This window comes from Chrysochloris asiatica, unplaced genomic scaffold (genome assembly GCF_000296735.1).
Source record: "Chrysochloris asiatica unplaced genomic scaffold, ChrAsi1.0 scaffold00003, whole genome shotgun sequence".
Lineage (NCBI taxonomy): Eukaryota > Metazoa > Chordata > Mammalia > Afrosoricida > Chrysochloridae > Chrysochloris > Chrysochloris asiatica.
The window spans coordinates 22,923,065-22,942,155 of NW_006408521.1; the positions used below are offsets into that span (position 1 = coordinate 22,923,065).

At 45.3% G+C, this 19,091-nt stretch overlaps 1 protein-coding gene across 1 annotated transcript in view; it reads right to left on the reverse strand.

Moving 5' to 3' along the window:
- SLIT1 (slit homolog 1 (Drosophila)) overlaps positions 1 to 19,091 on the reverse strand; it is a 220,951-nt gene that overhangs the window by 164,039 nt on the left and 37,821 nt on the right. Inside the window, exon 4 of the mRNA XM_006831197.1 lies at positions 18,519 to 18,590. Coding sequence (XP_006831260.1) covers positions 18,519 to 18,590 — 72 coding nt within the window. The remainder of the gene's footprint in view (positions 1 to 18,518; positions 18,591 to 19,091) is intronic.

Consider the following 19,091-nt stretch of genomic DNA (forward strand, 5'->3'; position numbering starts at 1 on the left):
CCCTCCCTTGGAGAGGACACTATGCCTCTGTTAATCCAGCCTTAGACTCATCCTCAGTTTACAGGACAGAACATTCCCTCCCTTGGAGAGGACACCATGCCTTTATTAATGCAGCCTTAGACTCATCCTCAGTTTACAGTCAGAGATTTTTTCACAACAAATGCTGCTACTGTAGGTCTCCTCCACCCAGCGCTTTAAAAACTATCTTCAAATTTATCAGTATTTCATTTCACCTCATTGATTCTAACACAATTCACAGAGATCCTTTTCAACCTTGCTTCTGCTATCAATTGGGTATAATAGTCACCCCTTTTCCGCTTTATGCCACCTGAAAATCTGCTGAGCACTCCTCTTTATATTCATTCAATTCCGTGATAAAAATGATACAAAGGACAAGATTCAGAGATGCTAAGTGACTTGTCCAAGATCACACAGCCAGATGGAAACAGAGTCAGATCTAGAAGATAAATATTCTGGTTCTAAGTTCAGTGTTCATTTCCTTTATATTTTACTAATGAAATTCCCAGGAACTTTCAGACTGTTTTCTCCCCATACTGGTCCATTCTAAGAAACTCAAATATACACAGGAAGGTCTGGTAAAGGTTGACTTCCTAGACAAGAAGATCTAGGATTACCCCCTGGCTGAAGGTCTCCAGCTTGTTAAATTGTACCAGCAGCTTGCTGGAGCTCCAGCCCTATGTCTCTCATAAGGAAACCTCTAGAGTAGTTCACATAGTGTTGTTGTTAAGTGCCATCGAGTCGGGTCCGACCCATAGCGACCCTGTACAGGGTTTCCGAGGGTGTAAATCTTTACGGGAGTAGAAAGCCTCATCTTTCTCCCGCGGAGCGGCTGGTAGTTTCGAACCGCTGACCTTAAGGTTCGCAGCCCGATTCGTAACCACTACGCTACCAGAGCTCCATATAGACCAGGCCAAACCGAGCCGGAGGACAAAACGAGCCTGAGGATAGAACAAGGGAGCCTACAGAGACACCAGAGATATTCTGAGCCTTGGGGATGCTCTGTACAATGATCAGGGATGGTGGTGGCAGGGCAGATCTTTCTCCTGTGGAACCACCGGTAGTTTTGAACTACTGACTGTAAGATTAGCAGCTCAACTTGTAACCACTATGCTACCAGAGCTCCTTATGAACAGAGATAGATACTTTATAATGACATTAGCTCCCCTGACTAGGGAAGAAGTCCTTTTTTAACAAAGCCCTTTTACAAATGATTCTCAAAGATCTGTCCAGAATCTAGCATGGTCCTAAGGGGACTCTGTCAATGACAATGGTTAATTGGAAGACTAACCCTTGAAATATACCTTTGCCCTAAGTACATACATTTCTAGGGGGCTGCCCCCAGATCACTGGGGGCGCATGCCAGGAAAACAGGGTTGAGGTTAATACGATGTTTTCTGATGATCAGAGCTATTGACCAATAAGATAAGCTGCCTTGAAAAGTAGTGAGCACATCATCACCAAATGTGCTTTAAGCAGAGGCTGACATAGAGCTTTTGTCCCATTCACACACAAAGATCTAAGCTCCTGTGCCCACTTTCGGTCCCTTGTGCTGCCAAATAGAAAGTCACCCCTGACAAGAGGCAGGACCACCTAGAATGGAGAAGGAAGAACAAATGGGGCAAAGGAAATGAGAGTATATTGCTACAACTTGATGAACTTGACCTATACTCATGACGGTTGTTATTGTTGTTAAGTGCTGTCGAGTTGGTCCCGACCCATAGAGACGCTGTATAGGGTTTCCAAGAAGCAGCTGGTGAGCTTGAACTACCAACCTAGCAGTTCAAATAGTTTTGTAGTCTGCCACATTAACCTACAGTGCCACACAAGTAGCTCTAAATACCAACAGAGAGGGAAGGAGTCTTCACATCAAGTGTCAATACTATCCCCTCTGTACCCAGGGTAGATAGGAACAGTCAACTTAGACATTGGCTACCTAAAATGGGGGGGCAAAAAAAGCACTAAGTGACTGGCTTACAAGGTTTCAAGAGGTATTTTAGTTTAAGAGTGTGTGAGGGAAGATTGAGTCCCCACTGAATAGCTTTCATCTTGTCTAGATGGGTTTGGCAAAAAGATGAGGATAAGATTCTTACAATTCAATAGTGAGTAATTGTTATCATGACTAATTGTGACTGTCATACCTGTAAAGGTAGAAGTTTTGTTAAAACAAAACAAAACAGGGGAATGGTTAATCTTACAGTCCAGAAACAGAGGACCCTAAGAACATCAAGGGAGAAGAACACAAGCAGAATGCGGGACCTTATCCAGAGAAGCAGCAACACCAGAGACAGAGACAGAGATGGGGACATGGAGAGAGGGAGCAGCTGAGGACTCTAGACTCATGAAAAGAGAGGGACTGAGAGCTGGTGGCCAGGAGGCAGACTTGCAGAATGTGCCCTTTGGTAGTGTGAATTATTATATATGCCTGATTGTGTTGTTTGTTTTTTTTTTTAAGAGCTAAAATGGATAGAGAGAAATACTATTAACTGATGGTACATGGAGGGGATTATAATCATTGTAATGAAACAAGGTGCATGATTTGTTGAATGTAAAACTGATGATCTGCCCTGTAAAGTTTCACTCAATTTACAATAAAAACATTTTTAAAAAAGAAGAAGAATGAATGGGGGCTTGGATTTCAATGAAGCAGAACTGAGCTGCAGGTACATTAGTGAGAGCTGAGAGGCCTTTTGGAATATCAACACCAACGCTTTATTCATTTACGACAACCCCTGCTTCCTCTTTGGACTTCTGATGCCAAGATAAGCTGCTGAAGTCCTAAACTAATAAAACCATGTGTATGCTCAAGGAAGGGTTCCTAATACTACGAGACTCGATGTTAAAGCTAAGATTAGATTAAGAAGAGATGAATACCAGTTAAGAATTAATGGAAAAGGCAATGCACTAAATCCAGGTGGTATTTCTTTCAATCTTCCACTACTATCATTCATGAATTTAAATGTAATGAGTTATAATTCATGTTAATAGTCATGCCACACTAATCCAATAAAGAGCTCTGTGTTAGTTTCTGAAGAAAGCATTCAAAGAAGCCTCTTCCATTGATATGAAGTCATTACCTCACTCTCAGTCTATAAAAACAAAGAAAGAAGAGGCTGCATGAGTGTAACTCCCAGGCAGCAGCTAAGCCGCCTGCCACATCCAGAGGGAGCCCAAGCAAGGTGCATGCAGCCAGGCAGACAGGGAGCTGTGTCCACCAAAAAGAATTGTGGGATGGTGCAAAACAGTGACCGCTGTCCAAAAGGATGGTGGCTCAAGTTCACCCAGAAGCACTTTGGAAGAAAAGCATGTCCATCTATTTCTGAAAGGCCACAGCCGATGAAAACCCTACGGAGTGAGTTCTACTCTGACTCACAAGGGATCACTAAGAGTTGAAGTCAGCAACCGGTTTTACAGGTTCCATGAAGAAGCCGGGCATCAGAACCCAGAGCCGGCTCTAGTGTGAGCCAGAAGGCAAGTGAGGAGGCAGTCAGGGCCATGTGCCTCCCCACAGCCCAGCCTCCTGCTTCGCTGAGCCATGGTGAAAGGGGTAGACAAGCCCACCAGTGGGGCCGGGGTAGGAGGGTGGGTGGAGGTGTAGCTTACAAAGACTCCTAGAACTGAAAACTGTCCTCTTCATCCAATGGATGGAGCATGCCCAGACACTCATCCACCCTCCACCACTTCCAGAAGATGGTGTGGGTGATGGTGGTAACCACAGCAACAGGCCAGGCTCCACACAATTCACTCCTAGTCCTCACAACAGCCCCCATCTCCACATTACAGGTGCAGAAGCACATGCAGCGAGGCCAGTTTCCCAGAGTCCTACAGTGGTCAGTACCCACTAGGCCTGGGGCCTGACTACAAACTGGAAGTGTAAGGAAAACTAGCCAGAGGCCCTTTTCTTGTGGGCCACTAGAGCTAGTAAGCACTAGACTGCTAAACGCAAGGTCGGCGGTTAAAACCCTTGGAAACGTTGTCCAGGGTTGCTATGAATGGGAACCAACTCGACGGCACACAACAACAGAGTTTGTAACCAAGGCAAGGAGGAGCTAGGCCATGTTTCCAGTCACCGAGATTCACTGTCCTTCACAGGGAAGAAACAGTGTGATGGGCAAGAAATGGCCTCAACAGACACCCATGTCCTAATCCCCAGAACCTGTGATCTGTTTACCTTGCGTGTTAAAGGGGCTTTGCAGATGTGATTACATTCAGGGGTCTCATGAAAATGATCCTGGATTATCTTGCGGACCCGATGTAATCACAAGAGGCAGCAGAATCAGAGAAGATGTGACCATGGAAGCTGCGATCAGAAGGATCCAGCCACAAACCAAGGAATGCAGGCACCCTCAAAAAGTTGGGAAAGAAAAGGAATCAATTCTCCCCTAAAGTCTCCAGAGAAAACATGGCTCTGCCTACACCTTGATTTTAGCCCTATACTTCCCATTTTGGACTTCTAACTTCCAAACTGTTGTTTTAAGTCACTATGTTTGTGATAATTTGCCGCAACAGCAACAGGAAACTGATATAGACAGCAAGGATGGGGCCTCCCTACAGCTATGGCCACATCCCAGATGCCGGCTCCTGGCCAGATAAGGAAAACCAAGTAAGTCAATATCCTTGAAGGCCAAAATGGTTTCAGAGGACATGGGGGCAGGGAGATGTACACAAAAACACTCAGGAATATATAATCATTTAAACAACCAAAAGGTACATTCTGCAAATCTGCCTCCTGGCCGCCATCCTCTCCAGGTCCTCATCTCTGCCTGTCGGTGTTGCTGCTTCTCTGGACAGGGTCTTGCATTCCACTTGTGTTCTTCTCCCTTGATGGTCCTAGGGTCTTCTGTTCTGGGAGTTTCCTTCCCCCTCTCTTCCACACACCAGTAGACCAATGTGGTCACCAGCAAGCTTACATGCCTGTTCATGTGTTCCCTTTGAGTTTCAGTCTTAGAGGAGGATTTGTCTTGAAGGCACTTGATTGCTTGCCTTGATGGCTTTCCAGCTCTAAGAAGCTTTTTGTGAAGTATAAAGTGCTTCAAGAATATACAACATTATTTTCATGCTGCCCAATTTTACCAAAAGGCATGAACTTCTTTTTATATTTGTGCACACCTCAATAGTTTCTCATTAGGCCCAATTCTGATCTGAGAAGACTGACCCCATCCCATACCCAGAATCACCTGTTAATACCAACAACTTGCCAGAGAGAGGCCTGTATCTCATCAGCAAAGGTCAGCCATAGCTGGGCCTCAAAGAACTGTGAGGGGAAGTCCCAGCAATTTAGCTAAGATTTGGAGGTGGATTTATTGGCTTCTTTCCTCTCAAATCAAGTCTTCTGTTGAGAGGCCCCAGGTTAACACTGAGGCCAAAGCGACCCTGCCATGGAGGTGAATATCCCAAGGACTCATTAACCCCTTGTCACAGGTGGGAAATGGAAAGGAGGAATCTGTATGAAGGGGTCCAAACATACCAGGCTATGTCACAAAAAAAGATGTTTATTAATACCTTCTCCACCCCAACTCACAAACACAATATTTAAAAGATGTTGACTATAAAGATATCTTTATTAACAATATAGTTCCCATATTTTTGTTAATCTTTTGTTGTTGATTGCTGTCAAGTCGGTTCCACCTCATAGCAACCCTGTATAGGATTTCCAAGGAGCAACTGGTGGGTTTGAACCACCGACCTTGCGGTCAGTAATCCAGTGCTTATTCTACAGCACCACACCATTAATCTAGAGCCAATTAATTAACTGCTAGACATGGGTTCTTGTTAACATCCAATAGCTAGTGTTGCACTGCTAAACTGATAAAAGATTCCAGTCAAAAAGTTAAAATATATCTATAAAGCTGAGTTAACACCTTTTGCCTCAGTGCACATGCTACAAAGAGCCTCATTTCTTCTGGGAATTCCTCAAGCTCATTTGACACTTGGCTGGAAAGTCCAGTAGAAATAGAGCCACCTAGCCCATTTGTCTCAGCTAACAGGGAAGCTCTGGCTAGGAGATGCTGGTTTCTGATACATCCTGGTCAAAAACTGTATCAGTCAAGCCCTGCCGTGTGCAAGTCACCGCCGTATCACCTGCACTTAGCCATCTGCCAACTTAAGTCCATCTCCATCAGTTAAAAAACTCCATGTTTCCTCTTTGATCCCATCCTCCTTTCATTCCCAGTTCAAGCTTCCCTGGCCTCTCAGGAAGTAGGATCCTGCTTCAGAATTTCCTGTGACTCCCCTCTACACCCATTTCAAGCAGAGGGGTTCCCCAGACCTGATTCTGCTGTCTCTGCAGAGTCTCCATCTAACCCACACCCATTCTGTGAAGTAGCACTGTGCCCTTGAATACTGGCTTCATAGCCCTGGGCCATAAGTCACATCCAACCTTAGGTCAATGGCAGATACAGCAGGGCTCAGCTAGAAGTACTGAGTCCACCAAATCTATGAAGCCAGCTGGACACAGACCAGCAAAGTCCAGAGAATGGAGGGAGAGGCAGGAGAGTCCCACATGACAGCAGAAACTGTGCACTCTCATCCCCCAGCCTTTGGGACAATGGCTGATCCCAAAAAGATACCCTGGTTTGTCAGCAAGAGTCCCAGGCCAATTGAGTAGGAGTAACAGAGCAAAGTGTTCCACGGGAAGTTGTGGAGGCTCTGACAGAAATGCCAGCCACTGCTGAGGGTCATTAGTTCTACCTTAGGCAGGGGGGAAGGAGGTTGCATTGCAGGAACGCCAAGGAAGCAGCCTTTGAGGCATATGTGCAGAGATCTGGGAAGAATTTGATGAGGCCCTTCACTTGGGTGGGACTCAGAACACAGAACCCATCTATTTATTCCTCAAAACTCCAGAACTGTGTGACCCTGTGCATGGGACCCTGCCCACCTTCATGTCTGCATCTGCCACTCCTTCCACTAGGAAATTTCAAAAACCAAACCCATGGCCATCCAGTCAACTCTGACTCACAGAGACCTGACATAGGGTTTCTGAGACTGACAACCAGCCCACCACCTAACCCACAACACCCACCACCAGAGCTCCCACATCCTGCAAAACCACCTGAAGACCCGGGTTCCCAAAGACTCACGTGCAATCACTTTTTCATTCCAGCTTCGCTATTTTCTAAAATTTTCTATCATTAAGAGGCAGTATAGCATGGTGGGTAAGAATACTCCTGGGGTCCAAATCTTAACTCTACCACTATGCAAACAATTTCCTTTACAACTCTTTGCCTCAGTGCTCTCAAATGTAAACCGGAAATAAGAGTACCTATCTCAAAGGAATATGACAACTAAAATGAAAAGATGTACATAAAGCTCTTAGCACCATGCTTGGCACACATCAAGCGCTCAACAAATGATAGCTATATTGTAACAACTGCACATGACTTGGGTATTAAACTTCATTTCAAAAAAAATATTTGCATGTTAGCTCAAATGTTTTAAAATGTCTTATTTAATTGAAAAGATATCATTTTGCTTATCTTGTTTTGCTATCTCTATTTTCCAGATATTCTATATCATAGCAACATTACTTGCATATTTTTTTTAAATTCCTCACTTCCCTAAAAGCTATCCACTACAGCCCCCTCCTGCGATTAGATTGCTCCTCTCCATTCAGAACCCTCTTGACACTATGAATTCAGTGAGTCCCATACCCATTTTTGTAATGCTACTGGAGACCCAGATGCTTTTCATTCCTTTGAGTCCCTCTCAACTGTTCCCAGCAGGGTGCTCTTCACTTGCTGGCACACTCTGGGGGCTGACCCGCTGACCGCTCACTGCACTCCCCCTCCAGCCCTTCTTCAGCCCCTCACTTCCCCTGACTGTCCATGTTTATAAAAACCCAAGGTTCTGAGCCAGCTATGAAAGAGCCAGATCCAAAGCTCACGCTGGCCTCTGGAGCACGTTTAGAGCATTCCTCTGTGCTGGACGCATCAGCTGCCTCTGTGGAATGGGCATTCACCTCAGCTGGCCAGCCCTCCTCTCCCACAAAGGTTCTCGTGCAGGCCCAGTGGGGCGCTTGCCTTTTTCTCTCAAGCCTTGACAACAAGCACAGAGTTAACAGTTGGAAGGCACTTTGACGGTCCAGAGAGCTCTGTAATTGTCAACTCATAATCCCCAAATTGTTCTCCGCTTTGCTGAGGGAGGTGAAGCGTGGGCTCTTGGGGTCTTCACTTAGTGCAGATCTCCCACTGGAGGCAGGCCAAGCAGAAGCGTGCAGGAACTTGACCCCAAAGAGAGGTCCCCACCTCAGACTCTACAAGCAAACTGGGGAACAAGGCTTCTCAACCGACTATGCAGATTCATGGACCCTTCCTTCACTAAGTCAGGATCTCTGATGATCTGGCCCTGGAAATCCGCATTGATAAACTCCTCCAGTTCAAAGGTAAGTTTGAGATTTGGGGAGTCACGTGCCTGGGTTGGAATCCCAGCTTTGACCCTTATTACCCAAGACCTCAGTTACTTGATACTAGAACCACAAATGTTAAAATAAATAAATAAATAAATAAAGTGTTCTGTGATAACAAAAGTGTTTAAGGGATTTCATACGCAAAGCATGTTTTGATCATTAACACCAAGGACATCTGGAGGATGTCCGTCTCACAGGACGAACCTGGTGAAATCACTTTCTGGGAAAAGGGTACACTAAGGAGTGCTGGGCAGCAGTCCTGGCAGGAAGGAGGCCCTGGCCAGGACAGGGGCGACAGCTGGAACCGTTCCTCAAGCACTGACGTCTTTGGTGCCAGGGCTGGTTCAGTTCCGCAACTCTGCTGCCTGCAGTGGCCGTGTCACAATGGCGAGGTCACCTTCCCGCTTCGGGTAATTTCCCTTGGAGGCAAGACAGATCCATTTTTAACAGCTCTTCATTTCAGCAGAGAATGCCCTCCTGCCTCTGATGGGGGCTGGGGAGCAGGACGGGAAAAGAAGCTTTGTTCTTCTGACCAGTGCTGACAGTTTAATTAAACCCAGCTTGAGACAGGGTCGATAGGGTCAGGCATTCTTCAACAGGGCTTCTGCAGAATATCACATCCACACCTTTCCAACCACCAGGGCCCTGTTAATGAGTTATCCTGGTCCTTACAGCAGGGATATAAATAAGGGGAAATAAATGCCTTGGGCTGCCCTTAATCACCCTCCCTCACCCCTTCTAGGCCCAGCAGAGACACAAAAGGTCGATCTTGTCGGGATGCATATTGGTTTCAAGGCTAAAAAGAAGCCCAGAGGAGTTGGGTTTCCAGAAGCAGCTGCTGCACTAGGAATCAGCGAGAGGAGTGAGTGTCTTAGTATCCAGTGCTGCTCTAACAGAAATACCACAAGGGGTGGCTCTAAGGAACAGAAATGTATTTTCTCAGTTTAGGAGGTTAGATGTCCCAATTCAAGGTGCCCGCTCTAGGGAAAGCCTCTGTCTCATTCCCTCCCTCCCTCCCTTCCTACTCCATATCCTGCCCCCATCTCTCTTTACAATAAGGGGAAAGTCCTTGTCTCTTTTGATCTTGCGTTTCTGGGTTCCTTAGGAATCATGTGGCCTGCATCTCTCCTCTGTCTCTGGTCTTGCTTGCTTGCTTGCTTACGAGAGGGCTTCAAAAAGTTCATGGGGCAAAATCAGAATTAAAACAATTTTTCAATGAAAAATTTTTGTGAAGCCTCCTCTGCTTGACTAGATCTCAAAGAAGATTGAGTTAAGGCATACCCTACACTCATACTTCCTCATTAATATCAAAAAGAAAATGCATTCCCCCACAGGGTTAAACCCACAGGCATAGTGGTCAGGATTTGCATCAGATCTTGTTTGAGGCTGAATTTAAGCCATCACAGGGAATGGAAGGCCTCAGAAGAGACTTCTCCCCAGACCTGGGAGGACGGGGATGTGAAGTGGCTGGCAGTCACTGTGCTGCCAACTCGTTTTACAGGAGAAGTGATCAGGTTTCAAGCATGTGCCTCTAAGCCTGAACACATGAAAACAAGCTCCACGTCCTCTATTGGTTGACTGTCAGGTTATAGAACTGACCCCAAATCCAGACAATGTACCACCAGGGTCTAACCACCCAGTGAAGTGTCTGCCCCTTCCCATTCCAACCTGCTGGTTGGTCAGTGGATGGGAGACTACTCATCCAAAATACTGATGATTGAGATACAGCCTCTCTGTCTCTCTGATCTACCCATCACCCAAGGTTTACAACACCTAGAACAGAGCCTGGTCCATAGGAGGCTCTCATAACTGAATGGGTCGGTAGGTAATTGATAGGTGTGTGGGTAGGTGAGATTGGATGGAAGAGTGGGTGGGAGGGAATAGGGAGATGAGCAGATGAGTAAGGAGTGAGGGGATAGTCTGTGGTGGGTGGGTTGGTGGGTGGGTTAACAAACAGGTAGCTGGGGGTTGGGTGAGTAGTAGAGTAGGGTAAACAGGAACAGGGGTGGATCGTGGAACAGGTTGGTGGATAGGGAAGTGGACTGGTAGGTGCTTGGGCAAGTAAGAGGTAAATGGGTAGGGGAGTCGATGGCTGACATTTATTCTCAATTCACAATACAAAGTTTTAAAGATCAAGAGGGCAGCATTTACAAAGGTTGGGAAAGGAGGAGGAATGCAAACAAGTATCACAGGGAGGAAGTGGGATAAGTGTTGTGACACTGAGGTGAAACCAAGTGTATGATTTGTCAACCTGATGAGCTGCTCTGTAATCCTTTACTCAGTTCACAATATAACATTTAAAATAATAAATAAAAATACATTCCTACAGTATATATTGTTGTTGCTGCTAAGTGCTGTTGAGTCAGTTCCAATTCATAGCGACCCTGTACAGGGTTTCTGAGGAGCAGCTGAGGTTTGAATTGTCGACCTTGTGGTTGTGTCCAGTGCTTATCCTACAGAGCCACACCAGGAATCCAATCATATGTTGTTGTTGTTGTTAAGTGCCATTGAGTCCATTACAACTCACAGTGACCCTATATAAGGTTTCTGAGGAGCAGCTGATGAGTTTGACCCACCGACATTGTGGCCTAGTGCATTATCTCACAGTTAACATTCGACAAACCAGGGTTCAAATTGGACTTTTTCTCGTGGCTATATCACAAACTCTCAGCTTCTGTTTCTTCACCTGCAAAATGGGGAAAATACTGACTTCATAGAGGTGTTCTGAAGATGAAATGAGATCATGTTTGCAAATTTGTTCAGCATGAGCCCGGCATAAAATAGCCTTTTGTCTGTTCTAACCGTTGCTGCAATTCTTTAGACCTTCTGATGGCCCCCGGAAGGGTGGACAATGTCGGGGTAGAGGCACTTCTCAGAAGCTCTCCAAATTTACACAAGGAAAGGAGCCCTTGTAGAACAGTGGGTTAAGCATTGTGCTGCTAACCAAAAGGTTGGCAGTTCAAACCCACACTCTGCAGAAGAAAGATGAGGCTGTCTGCTCCTATAAAGATTTACGGTCTCAGGAGTGGTTCTACTTTGTCCAACAGAGTCGTGATGAGTCAGAATCGACTTACAGCAGTGAGTTTGGTTGGATTAAAAGAAAGGGTGGGAGTTCTTGCCTAAAGAGGCCCACTGAGGTGGGGGGGTGCACAGGAACTTCAGCTCTCCCCATGTGCATGGTGAGGGTGCATCACAAGGAGGCAGAGAAAGCCCAGTTAACTTCAGGAACTAAGAAAGTCGCAACATTACTACTTGCTTCATGTTTGCTCTTGCCAAATGGCTCAGAAAAGTATCCGAGAGTGCACAGAGCAGATGCCCTTCATCAACGTCCTGAGTCTGTTTAATGATTGTCCCACTCACACCGCAGCCTTCTGCCTGCAGGGTTCATTTGCCAGCCAGCACACCTAGCCTTCCTCACAGCCTCCTCCGGCTGCCCCAGGTGCACCCAAAACCTATTGGGGGAAAGTCCCTGTCAAACTGAGGGGATGATTCTGAGTTCAGAGCAGTGAGGTTAAATCACCCAGGGAGCTGATCCTGACAGTGAGCAAAAGTTCAAGCCCGGGGCTAACTAGGGGGCTAAATGGTGGCGCAACCTCTGAGAGTCAGGTTAGCTAATGTGACCCCATTGACAGAAGGCCTACCATACACCACAATGCTTACTCCTGACATGAGAGAGGTTTAGGTCTCTTCAGCCCTCACAACAGCCCGATGAGGAAGACTCCACTGCCTTCCTCTTAGAGGACACGCGGGGCTCAAAGGGACTCAAGAAAGTGGTTCAGCACCATGGTCCAACCTCATTAAGTAGCATTTGTATTAACTAGACCACAGAGGAGCCCTGGTGTGATGCTGTCAGGTAAGCATTGAACTGCTATCTGTAAGGTCAGCAGTTCAAACCCACCAGCCCCTCTCAGAAATCCTATACAGGGTCTCTGTGAATAGGAATTAACAGCATACAACAAACAAACTGAACATGGACTACAGAGACTTTCCATTCCTTATAAAAGCGGGATGTTTACCTCCATAAAAATAATAGATGCTAAGACCAGGTTTGTTTGAATCTACCAGCTGCTCCTCAGGAAAAAGATGAGGCTTTCTGTACCCATAAAGATTTACAGCCTCACAAACCCTATACATAGTCACTATGATTGGAACCAACTTAATGGCAAGCAGCAGCAGCAGCAAGACCAGGCTTACTGGTATGACAGGAACTAGCGGAACTCTGAGACTTGGGCACTTAGTTTTCTGGCCTGGAACTGAACTTACCCCCACGGTTTAACTCTCAGTGAAAACAACAGACAAGTCCCAAAGGTGGATGGTAACACCAGGGATATATGCACTTCCTCAAACAATCAACCATAGCAGATCAAAAGGGCATTTGCCCAGGGATAAAGCTCAGACACAAGAAGGATTAGGAAAGAAGGAGGAATGAAAAAATAAACACAGGAAGAACGTGGGAAGAGTGCTGCTACACAGAACAAAGCAGCGTGTATGAATTGTTGAATGGGAAACCAATTTGCTTGCAAACTTTCACTCAAATCACAATAAAAAGTTTAAATATAAATAAAAATTAAAGTAATAGATGCTTCTAGGATACCTGGGACACACAGCAAGGATCACATAGAGGTGACAACTGTAGGCATTCTGCAGTCATTTTTCTACACATTGCTTAGCATAGTTGTCATCAGTACAATTTTGGATACTGTTTCTGATATTACAAGCATTCATTTACATTACTTTACATCTTTCATAAAGGCCATTTCTTGATGAGTGCATGAATCAGGTAGATAAATCATACTTCCCCTAAACCACTCTCCTAATGTTGGTCACTTTTCAATCTAATAAATAATGCTGCAATGAACGTTTTTATGCTCGTTTTTTTATTATTTCCCAAATCTGAGATTTCTCAGTCAGCATTTAAGACCCCTTTCAGGTTCTTTATGGAGCCTCAAAGGCCTGTTGTCTAGTAAAGGCCTGGTTGGTCCAAGGCAAATCTTTCTTCTCTGAGTCACAAATCCTGCATATGCAAAGAAATAGACTAACTCAACACCAGGGTAAATATAAGCAAAGAATAACCAAGAATAAGATTTTAACTTCTGAGAGCTACATGGACAAAATCAACTGAAGTATGCACCACACTACCTCACATACTTGTGCCACACCTTACCCAGCACAGGTAGTCTCTCTCAAACTCATTTTCATGCTGATTTACTATAACTGCTTCTGCATGAAAGTCCATAATTTGTTCCAGATGGAAAGGATTAGTAATGGATCCCCACAAAGTACAGGGAAGGCTAGAAAGGCAGGCATGACTTCCCACTCTTACTCCACCTTCTAAGGGGGGAATGTTCCATCTCCAACTCACAAAGGAGGGTGGGCTCCATAGTATGACTACACCAAATGAGTCCACAGGGGCCCCCAACAGCTCATTGGTACAGAAGTGATCACCTGACCTAAGATGAGCTAACCAGATTCTTTCTTCCAGAAACCTAGAATTGGATCACTGAGAGGAGATGCTGTGAGTATCAAGCTCCAAGATCACAGAAAGTGGGAGGGGAGTCAGCGCTGTGACAAACTGGTCTGCAGAGAGGAGCAGAGCAACAGCAAGAGTGCCCAGGAAGAACTTCAGATATCCCTGACATCTCAGTTGGATCCCTGTGAGGTCCAACTGTACCTCACTTCCTGTCCTGGGGAGCCCCTGAGCTGGATGGTCGTATCTTTACAATACCTCCCAACACCTGTACCAAGCCTGAGGGGAACCCAGAGTGCCTGAGTGCTCCTTGGCCAGACCAATTGAGGGACATAGCAGAGATGTTCTGGAATGTCAGATGGTCAGGTCATTGGAAGAAGGGTAGAGGTTTAAACACTTGCTCTTACTTCCTTCCCTAGAATCATCTCCCAAGTGAAAAACTCTGAAGTTCAGATACCAGAGACAAACCACCATGTCAATTAAAAAAAAAGAATAAAATAAATCATGAAATCATTTCCCCCAGGATGTGCCCTTTCAAGACAACCAGAATTGGAAGGCATCAGGGTACCATGGGCTCCTGTGATGGACTCAGGTCCTGAGTGCCTCAGTGGGTTCATACAGTTTAGCCCAAAGTCCTCCCTGCCTGAACACCTGTCTGTATAGATGAGATTAAAAACGTCACCCATGTTCAGCTAAGCTCCTATCAGGAGTTGGGACTTGATGCCTAGAAAGTAAGGCAGCAGGTGTTAGGGGAAATGCTCACTCTAAAGTCTGGAAATAGTCCCCAAAGGACCACCAAGATCTCCATCAGGAAGGTCTTCTGTTGACTCCAACTGGAAGCCAGTCCTGAGGCTACCAATGGAACACTCAATGTTCTCAGCACTGTAGGCACATGCCAAGATAGGAGTCAGCTTCAGTGACTTTTTCATTCCTTGAATGGGTTGACTTGTGCCTATCTTTTGTTATGACTCCAGTGATTTAGTATTTGTTGAAGCATGGACGTCCTCTTCTCCAGGACTCCTTTTCAAATGTGAAACCGCAAATGGCATCAGACTAGGAGTCATAAGAAGGCTTCCTGGACTGACTCTGTAAATGCCACTTCATCTTTCTCAGCTTGGCACACACATCCCCAGCAGTAACTCTCACCAGGACCAAAGAGCATCCAACATCACTGCAGCAACACCACACACCTGAGCACCCCTGATGACCACATGGTGATCTCAGTTTAGCCTCATCTTAGCCCAACAAAGCACAGTCAAGAAAGATAGGCTTTAATTTACATCAAGGATCAATCTTATCCCCTCTGTACACAGAGTTGAACGGGACGGGCAACTTAGACAGTGGCTACCTAAAATGGGGTGTGGGAGGGCAATAAAGGCACAAAGTGACTGGCTTACAAGTTTTCAAGAGGGAGATTAGGTTCAGAATGTGTGGGTGAAGGTAGACTCGCCACTGAATAGTTTTCATCTTGTCTAGACAGGTCTGGTGAAAGGAGGTAGGGATAAGATTCTTATGGTTCAACAGTAAGTAATAATCATCATGACTAATTGCAATTGTCACAACTGTAAAGGTAGATGTTGTATAACAATAGGAGGGAGTAGTTAATGTTACATTTTAAGAACCAACATTTTAGGACCAACAAGGGAAAAGAGCACAAGCAGAATGTGGGACCCTATCCAGAGAAGTAGCAACACCAGAAATGGAGGCAAAGATGATGACATGGAGAGATAGAGCAGCTGAGGGCTCTAGACTCATAGAAAGAGAAAGACTGAGTGCTGGGGGCCTGGAGGCAGACTTGTAGAATGTGCCCTTTGGTTGTTTCAATAATTATATATTCCTGAGTGTTTTTGTGCACATTAAAATAAATAAATAAAAACAGGGAATAGAAGCAAATATTGTTGAATGATGATACATGGAGGGGATTGTAATCATTGCAATGAAACAAAATACAATAGGATGAGTGTAAAACTGCTGTTCTCTCATGTAAACTATCACTCAATTCACAATAAAAACCTTTAAAAAAGAAGCTTTAAGAGTTAAGCCATCCAAAGTTATATGTTGAAAAACCCCAGAACCATCTTAACTATCTCCCCTTCCACCAGAAATCCAAATTCCCCACACACAGGCCAAGAAAGCAGTTGCCCCTAAGTCGGCCACATACCATCCCTAGTCTCAGGAGGGACCCGAGATGGAAGGTGGACTCAAGCGCTGGAGAAAGAGAGTCCCCTACAGAGCTACCCTAATCTTTCACTCCTAAGAGGTAGGTGACAGAGGTAAAGGCAAGAATGTCTCCCCTGCCCCTCAAGAAAAAAATAAATGTGAATATGGCTGGAAGTAATCTCAAGCAAAGGAATGGAGTCTTGTGGGTTCGGATACACATGAAGGATCTTGGACATTTGAAAATAAACAAGAGAATGTCAAACAGATTCTCAGAGCTTGATGGCAATCATTATCCAACATGCCTAGGCTCTGAAGCCTGAAAGGTAGAGATCAGTCTGGCTTAAAGGGAAGGGAACCCAAACAGACAAATAAGGCCAGGTGATGGTAAATGTGATGACTTAAGAGAAAGGGGGTGGGGATGGGGGGGTGGAAATCATAGAATGAGACTAAGAGAAAATAAGCAAATAAGCTCAGGTTGATTTTTTTTCCCAAGACACAAAGTTGTGATAACCCTTGTAAGAGTCCGCTATGAGACAGGATGGGGAGAGAAAACAGAATTCCTATAGATTCTTCTATCGGAATCCTGGTACAGCGCTGTATGAAAAGCACTCTACTGCTAGGCTGGTTTGAACTGCAAGGTCGGCAGTTCAACCTCACTAGCTGTTCCTCAGAAACCCTATACAGTGTTGCTATTTGTCGGAATCGAATCAGCGGCACTTAACAACAATACACGTGGCCAAGTCAGGGCAGGCCAGCTGACTGAAGATGACAATGCAGGCATGGACTACAAGGTAAACAGACTTTAGAATGAATGCTTCTGCTGGGAAAGGCCTTGTGCCTCCAGCAATCAAGCAAATAAAAATAAAGAACCACTGTGTGTGCCAGGCACCAAGTGAATAAGCCAATTTACCAGTTAAGGGACCAGGAGGCAAAGGCCCAACTCAAGTCCAAGGGTGGTAATGATCAGCTAAAAAGATCCTCACTTAGGGTCACTGTGAAGTGACCTCCAGGCCAGGAAGAAAAAGAAACAGAAAATGGTCAGAGAAGTCCTTTGGCCAAACTAAAAACTAGAATTCTATCTTAAAGACAAAATCTTGAAGGCAGGATCCACACCACATTCTGGAAACTGGGCACCACAGGGCTTAGAGAGAAGTCAGGGGATTGCAATCATGGCAGAGGGGGGATGAACGGGCTGTGTTCAATCAGAGAGGGAATCCAGTGCCAGACTCCATGAGTTCATAGTCCCCATCCCTACCCCCAACACAGCCTCTGGCTCTGAGGTGGGACTAGGTTGCCATGGCCCACCTGACCCAGCCCAGGCTTATCTATTCTGTTTATCGCATCTCTCTTCCCCAAAATGCTGTTGATAAGCAACTCCAGGAAAAAAACATTGTCCTACCACCTCACTCGGCACCTCACTAGACACACAGAAGGTCCCACTAATGGTTTTTAAGACTGTTAAAAGGCAGCTAAAGGAAGTTCAAACACCCCTTCAACTCACAATTCAAAACCCTGACAGCCCTTCAGAATCTGACAAGAGCATATGGTTGTTCTAGGTAGGTAGAGAAAGCAAAAGGAAGAAAAACATAAATTATTAAAAATCAGATCTAAACCTCAGTGTGAAGAAGAATTTTCCAATATGCAAAACTGTCCAGTAATGGAATTGATTGCCTGGGGAGATGGTGGATTCCCTGTTACTGGGGTAGTCAAGTAGAGACTGGAGCCTCGCTTTTAAGGAGCTATAGAAGAGCTTCCTTAGACTAGCTCTGAGGTCCTGTTCAATCCAAGAGTACACAAAATGAAATCTATAGTAGGACAATTACAGCCACATTTGGAAAATTGTGGAGCAGCAGAATTAGCAATTCCCCTCTAAAACTGGAAAAAACAGTTATAGGGTAAGTAAAAACATGACTTTGTTGTAGTTATGTTTTTACTGGACTAAGTGCCGTCGAGTCCATTCCGACTCATAGCAACACTGTTCCGAGGAGCAGCAGCTGGTGGGTTTGAGTTGCCCACCTAGCCGTTTACTGCTTATCTTACAGTGCCACACTTTACACCGTGCTTAATAAGCATCATTACTCCAAGAGGTTAAGTAGACTGACGATAGAAATCGGCTTAGTGGCATGAATAAATAATCTACCCAAGATAGGTTGTCAAAGGGAGTAAGAGATGGCCTTTGGGAATGGTCCAGCCGGCAAAGGCTAACATCACCAGGACACCCATCCCGCCCCTGAACATCCTCACAGCAGCTCCGTCAGAGGCAGTGTAGTGTAAGGAATTGGATTCTGTCAGGTGCTCACCACAAAGCAATGCCCCACACAGAGCCACCCTGAGCAATTCCTGTCAGGTGGGGAGCATGCTGGCCACAGTCAGGGGGATATCCAGGTCTCACTGACCAAACACTGTCCTTCCCTCAGGGTGAGAGATGAGACCCCAGAAAGAACATTCCAGTCATGTTGCATCACTCACAGTCTCGACAGAGCCTGGTTGTTCTGGAACAGCAGTTCTGGTAGCATGTGTAGTTGGTTCCGGTTCAGTCGCCTGAAAAGAGAAAAAAGAGGAGAAGGAAGTCACCTAGACATCCAGGAAACCCAAAGGACTTTTCAAAAAGCCCTGTATACAGTCAGAAAGCCCAAGTTCAAATCCTGACAGGATCCCTGTGCGACCTTAGGGAAACTTTCAACTACAACATGGGAATCCTGCCATCCAGCATTCAGGAGGATACAAGCAGAGGATATGGGAAAGCCTCTCATCAAAACCTGTGGTGAAGTGGGCAGTTAATAAACAGGGCTCCTTCTCCCGCTGCTATTACCCCTTTACATCTGGAAAAACCTTTGTAGTTTATGAGGCACTTATACAAATATTATCTCAGTTTGGATAACTTATTATGCTTGAAAAATGAGCTTTACTCTAATGGGCTAGGATTGGCCACACAGTTCTGATTCTTAATTGCTTTCTTCCACATTTGGCTCTCAAGACTGAGTAATGATTTCATTTTTGCATTGTTGGCTTTGGGTCTTTTTTTAAAATGAAAATAGCTTT